The sequence below is a fragment of the Genypterus blacodes genome, unplaced genomic scaffold (assembly GCF_046128005.1).
Source record: "Genypterus blacodes isolate CSIRO-AG114 ecotype Tasmania unplaced genomic scaffold, CSIRO-AGI_Gbla_v1 ptg000055l_1, whole genome shotgun sequence".
NCBI classification, from domain to species: domain Eukaryota; kingdom Metazoa; phylum Chordata; class Actinopteri; order Ophidiiformes; family Ophidiidae; genus Genypterus; species Genypterus blacodes.
In genome coordinates, this window is record NW_027466867.1 from 797,128 (window position 1) to 805,000 (window position 7,873).

Consider the following 7,873-nt stretch of genomic DNA (forward strand, 5'->3'; position numbering starts at 1 on the left):
TTCATAGTCCCTCAAAAATCAGACAACAAGCCACTTCTTCGTCAAATTGTGTGTTACCTCATTTTTAAATCATTTATGGATCCTCGCGCTACAGTTGTAGTTTATTTTGAAAAGCGGACGTAGTCACTAAAGTTGTAGTTTGTTTTGAAAAACGGAAAAAGTCACTTGTGTATCCTCGCGCTAACTTCGCCAGGTTACGTTTCAATGCATTTATCATAAAAGCGAGAATAATCATGCAGTTCAAAGTGGAGTGCGGCTCCAAATGACGGCCGGCCTGAGGCGGCGACTCCATCCGGGACCTCACAGAGCTCCATAGGCTCCATAAGCCATGATGTCATGGTCGAGGCCCCCTGCAGAGGTCAGATCCTGGTGCGAGCGTCACGGTCAGGTTTACAATTACGCTGTTGCTCTTTGGCGTTCACTATCGTTTACGCAATAATACAAGATGGAGTATTAATAATTACACTGCTGCTAATGTTTCAATTCATTCACGTGTCTGTAACTTCAAGACGAAGAAGGGTTTGATTTAGAGATCAAAGGGAGTACAAAGGGATTTTTAAGTTGAATGTTGGCACTGAATTTAAATAAAAAACATCTCTTTAATTAGTTTAATTCAACTTGTGGCAAATAAATCAAGAGCAGCTACAACTCGTGTTATTACATCATTTGTCCACAAGAGGGCGCGCCTAGCTTGAAACCGACAGCTACAGCACAGAATCGTCGCCTCTTCACTCTGACTGCTGTAAACTGAAATGCGTCTTTCTAAAGTTCTACGTGGAACTTAATGTCTCTGTTTGATCTGAAGTTAGGAACTGGGGGAAATAAATTGTTGTAATCTTTCAAAATAAAAGCCAAATGTTTGCTGCAGCACACATATTATAAATCTCTATACTCAATACTTTACATTTATATTTTTATTTAAGGTAAATGTGTCATGCACCTTGTTCATATAGTTCATAATATCTTTAATGTATATTTGTAATACCTTAATTTTACCTCCAAAGTTTACAAATAAATAGCAATGTCTAGATTATGACATTTCCCCCCCAAAAAAAGTTAGGTTAAATAGAGCAGACTGGCGTTTTGACCTTTTTTCCTGCTGTATGGTGTGTGTGTGTGTGTGTGAGGGCGGTGAAGGGGCCGGAGCACACAGGGCGGCCGGGTGTCAGGGTGTACCATCCTGAGGGCAGACGGGTTCTCCTCCGTTTAGCCTGAGTAGAGGTCCGGGGTGAGGCTGTGACCTTTGCAGCCGAGCCGCCCGAGCCGCCTGAGCCACGACGCACAGGTGACGGGGCAGACTAGCCTGGAGGTCGGCTTCACCTTCAGCACGGCCACCCGATGGTGTCGAGGCCGATAGAGGAAAGCTCCTGCTAATGTGTATGAACTTAGGTGTCATATGATTTGCTAAAGCGTAAGCCGGCGGCTCAATAGATGAGAAAGAATGCGGCACACATAGTAAGAGACATTACATCACCTTTTCATCTTCAATCATTTTCTGCGCTTTCTTTTTATTGTCACAATTTTGTAAGAACAAGTGGGATACCTTATTTCCTTTTTGTTGCTTTCTCTGTTTATTCAAAGAAGTGTATAATACAATTTCATTTCCATCAAATGAAACAGTCCAACACGACATCATCCTTATAAAAACATATCATTTACCCTTTAAAACATTTTACATTGATTCAAACATTTACATTATTTACAAATCTGTTGGGGTTTATTATTCTATTCATTCCAAAGCGTCTCATTGTTGTTTAGTGCTGATGGATTTATTCTAGCGCTCAGTCGTGCTACATTTGACCTTTATTTTGAAGAGAAACCAGAGTAACAATCACTGTCCTTAGTGCATTCTCTTTCACGTATTCATTCATTCTCTGTTCCATAAGGTGCTCAATGTCTTTGTGAGCTTTCTACCAGCCAGTGAAGAACAAAGTCATGCCGAAAGTAAAGACAAACGTATGGAATCCCTTACATTGGGCCTAAAGGGGGGACATGTACAATCAGAGGAGCAGAGGTTCAGTTGTCAGTCACCGTCAGAGGACTGGGAGGACACTGGGCCTCCAGTCGCTGGATGGACGAGGGTCTCTTGGGGGTTTTGGTTGCCGAGGGGATGTCGGCGAACATCACGGGCCGGCCGTCGGGGCAGAGCAGGACGCTGGAGTCGGCTTCGCACTTTGTGGTTCTGCTGGGCCACAGAGCCTCGGAGGGATTGGACCTCATGCTCAGACCGGCGGGGGCCAGAACCTCCGCGCTGACCACCGACGCCCCCGCCTGGCTCATCTTGATTAGTAAGTCCAGCGACTGCTTACGGCTCTCCAACGCAGCCTTCATCGCCTTCCTCTCACTCTCGTCCTCCTCTTCCTCCTTTTTCTCCTCCACCTCCTCGTCTTCCTCTTCTGTCTCGGTGGTGGTGTCTCTGAGTCCGCCGCCCTCTCGCAGACCCGGGTCGCACGGGGCAGCCGTCTCCGTGGGGTCCCTCTTGACAGACAGGTCCAGCGGCCCGTCGCTCTGCCGGGCCGTCTTCTCCAGCGCCTGGTGGATGTGGGAGAGTTCGCTGCGGATTTTGCTCAGGTGCTCCCACAGGTGGCGCTGTGCCGGCATGTCCTCCTTCTCCAGGTGGGAGATTTTGTGCTCGGCCTCCTGGTACTCCTGCAGGGCCTTGGACAGGTCACCCAGCAGAGCAGCCACCGACTCTGAGGCTCCCTCCCCAATCCCCTGGGCAGCGTTTGGGTCCTGGTTGCTGGATCCCCCACATGCAGGGTGACAGGACGGGTCGGTGTTTGGACGCAGGAGCGGCTCGCTGTACCAGAGATCAGCCGGCCGGGCGTCCTGTAAACTACAGAGAGGAAGAGTTAGGAAGGTTTTTAACCGTCGTAAAGTCATAAAAGAAGATGAGCGATGCGTGAGATCTTTACCTGCTGTGGAAGAGGAGCTTATCTGCTGCCACGTTGAGAGAAGAAGCATTCTGGATGTTCTTCAGAAGGTCCAAGGTGAAGCCCATGGACGGCTTCTTCTCCACAGGAGCCTCCTGGTTCCCCAGCGGAGCTCCTGTTCTCTTCAGGCCCCAGCTTGCTTTCCCCTCCTTGGTTGCAGCTTGCAGTTTATCCCCCAGCCTGTAACCTGGATCATTGGACTCTCTCTGAGGTGAGACCCAGCCACCAGGGGAGCCCGCGGTGCCTCCTGGCCTCAGAGCCGGCACTTTCCACAGGTTGACTTTGGGCTGAAAGCCGGAGAGAGGATTTGCTTCCAGGCTGTTTGTGGAAGTCTTGTTTCCTTTGCCGGCGTCGCCCTGACTGGGAGCCGCCCCGAAGCTGTGCTCGCACAGGAAGGGGTAGTAGAGGCGAGGAGGCAGGAGGGCTCTGTCGGCGTGGGCGGCGGAGCCTGGATGCATCAGCTGAGCGGCCGAGGCGAGGAAGGGCAGCTGGGCCAGTTGGGCGTGGCTCTGGGAGTTGGCGTTGGCGGCTGCGGCGGGAATGGCGGAGTTCATGTAGGAGAAGAGGCCAGGGCTGATGGGGTAGCCCACGCCGAGGACCGACAGGTTCAGCCCCGTGGGATCTGGGTAATCCAGCAGGTTTGGCGGCGGAGGGTAGCAGTGGATCGAGCCGCCGACCCGAGATTGAGCCCCCTCAGCTTTGGCTTTAGTGTGGCTGGACGCGAGCAGCCGCCATTGCTCGGAGAGCATCCCGGGCGCAGTAAGACACGTTTTGGACAGTTTGTAGTGTTTGAGCTGCGCCTCCACCTCCACTGAGCGCGCCCGTAACAGCTGATCCTCCAGGGACAGCATGTCTGCCATCAGGAGCTCCGACTCAGGCTGTTTGGGTTTCTTCGCAGCGCTCTCGGCAACATCGCCCCTCTTTTTGGCGTTGCTCTCCTTCGTGACCTCCGCTCGTCCTCCCTCCTCCTCATCCTCCGCTCCCTGGCTCTCCCTGTCCTCTCCTTCGTCCACCTCCGGCGTCCTCCGCTGCCTCGACCTGTCTTCTGCCCTCGTCGCCGCCGTCGTCGCCGCCTGCTCCGGCTCGTCTTTGGCGCGGAGGCCGTGCGCCTGCTGCAGAGGCCGCAGCTGGTCCGGGTGCAGGACGTTGCCCTTCTTGTAGGGCCAGTCGGACTCGATGAGCAGAGACAGGGAGTTCTTACACAGGCTGTACTTCATGTGGTTGTACAGGTGAGACTTCTCCATGCAGGTGAAGGGACACTGGAAGCATTTGTAGTTGTACGGTTTCCCCCAGGGCCGGGGGATGTAGTGCGGCTTCTTGGGTTTGCGTTCTTTGTGTTTGCTGGCAGACGTCACTTTGCAGGCGTCGTCCTTAGACATGATGGAGCTCGACTTCACACTCCGTCTCTTTAAATGGATGGAAACGCTGCGGTTGTAGTTGGATATTGAATTTGTTTTTTTCTTTTTAATTTACAGTCTTTGTCTTCTCATTGCAGTTTGGCGTGAGCGTTTCCTCGGGTTTGAAGGTAGAAAGGTGCAGAGGAAAACATTCTGACAGGGGCGGAGTCCAACCTGGGAGAGAGGAAACACAGAGTTACATTATTGTGACTTATCAGAAACTCCAGCACAGTGATTCAGTTTGATCCTCCCGAAAACTCCTCTACAGTTTTTTGTCGCGGCTTCAAGAAAAGAATCTACTAAGTCTGAGATAAAGTTGTTTGTGCACTGAGGGCTGTTAAATATCTTTATCATTATGCACATATGTGTATTATTTGTTGTCTGTCTGCCTGAGTTGCCACTAACCTCCCTGCAGGGTAACTAATTCCCCCCCTGTCCCCCTCCCTCTGGCACTCCGTTCTCGCTGTACCTGCCACTACTCATTAGTTCCAGTGCAGCACCAGGCACTAGCAGGGCCCAGGACTGGGGGGCAAACAGGCCGTCCCCTCAGGGGGGAGGGGGGCACCTGTGCGGGGGGCCTCACTCACGGCCCTGCTTAGGTTCAGGGGCTGGAGCCTGGAGTGCAGCCTGGCTGAGGGTGTCGTGGGCACGGAGGGGGGGCGGGGGGGGCAGGGGGGGAGGTATGAGCCCTGGATCTTAATGAGAGCCTGGCGTCGTGCCTATAGGGCGTCATTAGTGCCAGGATGGGATCTGGGTCAGGACAGCGCAGAAGTTGAGAAGTAGCATCTCTGCTTTTAGAGTTGGTAAAGTAACGGACGATGAGGCGTCACACACATTTACACACTTTATTCATGTGTACACTTTATAAGTGTGTCTATAAGATGAATTTAGGCTTCACTTTGCCGCAATTAAGCTCACCGTTCTCTTCCATCTAGGATCGTTTTACTACAACTTTCTTTTGTCGTCTATCGTGCCGGTAATTAAGAATATTCTGCAATTTATCAGAAATGGTTTCAGCTCTAATTTCTGCTTCTTTTAGCGCTCATCTGTTGTTTTAAGTGACAGAAATCCTCAGTTTAATTTATATCTCTCTCTCATAAATCCAAATCAAGATATCCGTATTTTTCTGCTGTAATTAAATGCCACTTACAGTAAATTAGAGTGTGTGTGTGGCTAAACGCTCCGCCTGTGGTTCCTTCAGATTCTGGGCCTGTTGGCGTCTGATGGTTTGATCGCGTCCCCTTGTCCGCCTGAGGGCTCTGACTCGCGGCTTTGAGCTCATAATGGAGCACTAACAGCTGCTGCTACGAGCCAATCAATAAAAATCATTTTTACAGTTGATCTTCCCTCTATTGACAGCACGCTTTACCCCCCTCTGCCCCCCCCGGCCCCCCTGCCGCCCCGTATCCACACCCTGCGGCCCTGTTTTAAGCTTTTAGCGGGCCGACGATCAAACGAGCCCCAACGCTTGAACATCTATGTTGACAGTTAAAGAGATTGTTCACATTTTAAAAGCTTTGACAGCTGGATGATCGTAACGCAACACGATCAGCTGATTGAGCTCAAGAGAGACAGGAAATATAAACAAATAAAAGTAAATCTAATCATAAATGTTTCATAAAATCATATTATAGATGAAAGGCTTTACCTTAAATGATGCTTGATATCCGTCGTCTCCGTCCGATAGAAGAAGAAGAAGAAGAAGAAGAAGAAGAAGAAGAAACGTCCTGGAAAAGAAAAGAAAGATTTGATTAGCAGATTTATTTTTAGTCATTGTTTCTTTTATTTTGTAGCATTTCAGAATTCATTTAAATATAAAATAAAGCTTCTTTTTCAGCTGATGTTTGCATTAAAACAACATTGTAGCATAGATCATTTTTTTTCCAAACAATCTAACCATAAATTAATTGTAATCATAACATAATAATCAGCATTAGATCACAGTTATATTACAAATTTAATACATAAATATAAGTAAACATTTGTTGAAGCTTTTAAAGTAAATCTGCAGTAAAACAATGTGAAGATAAATATTAAAACATTCTTTAACACTTACAGGCTTTAAGTTATCACAGATTTTTAAAAGTAATAATAACAAATTTTGAGTTAAAAGTGATGATTGAATATTGACAGAAATATTCAACCATCACAGCTTTTCTCTTTAGAATTGAACAACATTTAACGACATCAACATCCCAAAAATACAAAACTATTAAATCAATAAAAACCTTTTTTGCCATTCACACACAGGCCTCAGATGATAGAGAAGCGATCGAGCCGGCCCTCAGCGTGTGTGTGAGGGGGTTCAGTGTGTGTGTGTGTGTGTGTGTGCGGGTGTTTTACCTCAGCGAGCGTCCCGGTGCGGCTGCCTGTCACTCTGTGCAGCGTCCCGCTCAAATGGGAGCACAGGAGCAGCCTGGCAGATATATATTGACTGCGAGCATTGCCCAGAGGCACTACAACACTGCAGCTTCCCCCTCCTCTCTCTCTCTCTCTCTCTCTCTCTCTCTCTCTCTCCCTCTCTCTCTGTCTCTCTCCCCCTCTCTCTCTCTGTTTCTCTCTCTCTCTCTCTGCAGGTTGCATCCCATGATTCCTGAGCGCATCAGAATAATGGAAGCGTGTGTGTGTGTCTGGTTTGTGCATGAATCAGTGATGGACTTTTGTGTTTGTGTGTGTGTGTTTGTGCAGGTGTGTTTGAGAGAGAGAGAGATGAGAGTGATTACTTCTGTGTCTTCTTTGTTGGTGGTTCTGACCCGTTTCCCCTCCTGTAAGTCATCAGGGTGTTTTTGGGCTCTCAGTATCTGGGACCTCCTCCAGTCACAGACCTGCTGACTCCAGACTTTGACTCTATCTCCACTGACTTGTGACTTCACTTGGACTTTTGACTCAGACTTCTTCATCTCTTTGTCTTTCTCTCACAAAATCCAACCTCTCACTTAACATCTTTCCATCATTTCTTCCTCTCCTCTCTCCTCCTCCTTCTCTCCGTCTCCCCTCTCTTTGGGTCGACTCCCGGTCCGTCACGTCTCTCCTCACGTCTCTCCTCACGTCTCTCCTCACGTCTCTCCTCACGTCTCTCCTCTGGCCTGATGGGGGAAACACACACGTGAACCGGTCAGCGCTCCGCTCGCTGGGAAAGTCAGGAGCCATCAGGTCGGCTGTCACACAGAGACGACCTGATGGAGACTGACAGGCCGCTCATAGGGCCGAAACCATCTGTACCAAAAGTGACAGCAGGGGGACCAGGAAGGCGGCGTGCTGAAATGGAGGAGGAGGAGGAAGAGGAAGATCCTCCTGGTGTAACAGCTCAGGCACTCTGGAGGTGATGTCAGACAGTAAGAGACCATTTATCTCCAAAAATAGACGCTTAACTTCCTGTTAAGTTGAGCTGAGCCTCATTGCAGCAGCAGATCATTTAGACTCAGAGAACAAGTTTTAGTGTTATAGTTCATAAAAATAAGCTGTGCAAATCAGTTCTGCTCTATTTAGTCAAGCTTTTTCAGCTTTTTGTCAATAATATCTCACCAAATCCTCACACTGACT

General features: G+C 48.9%; 2 protein-coding genes across 2 annotated transcripts in view; one reads left to right on the forward strand and one right to left on the reverse strand.

Annotated features, from left to right (window-relative positions):
* Nucleotides 1–7,873, forward strand: part of LOC143002207 (myosin phosphatase Rho interacting protein) — a 203,029-nt gene that overhangs the window by 42,419 nt on the left and 152,737 nt on the right. The window lies entirely within an intron of this gene.
* On the reverse strand, nucleotides 1,646–4,705 carry prr35 (proline rich 35). The gene is made up of 2 exons (XM_076152126.1): nucleotides 2,916–4,705; nucleotides 1,646–2,836 (listed from the first exon to the last, which is right to left on the reverse strand). The coding sequence occupies exons 1-2, from the start codon at nucleotides 4,310–4,312 to the stop codon at nucleotides 2,017–2,019; spliced, it is 2,217 nt and encodes a 738-aa protein (XP_076008241.1). The 5' UTR covers nucleotides 4,313–4,705; the 3' UTR covers nucleotides 1,646–2,016.

What these genes read in the sequence shown, in the direction of transcription:
- prr35 (XM_076152126.1), bottom strand. Translation starts at nt 4,312, where the DNA reads ATGTCTAAGGACGACGCCTGCAAAGTGACGTCTGCCAGCAAACACAAA. An exon ending in AAGCTCCTCTTCCACAGCAG is followed by an intron (nt 2,837 to 2,915) that starts GTAAAGATCTCA and finishes TCCTCTCTGTAG; the next exon opens with TTTACAGGACGCCCGGCCGG.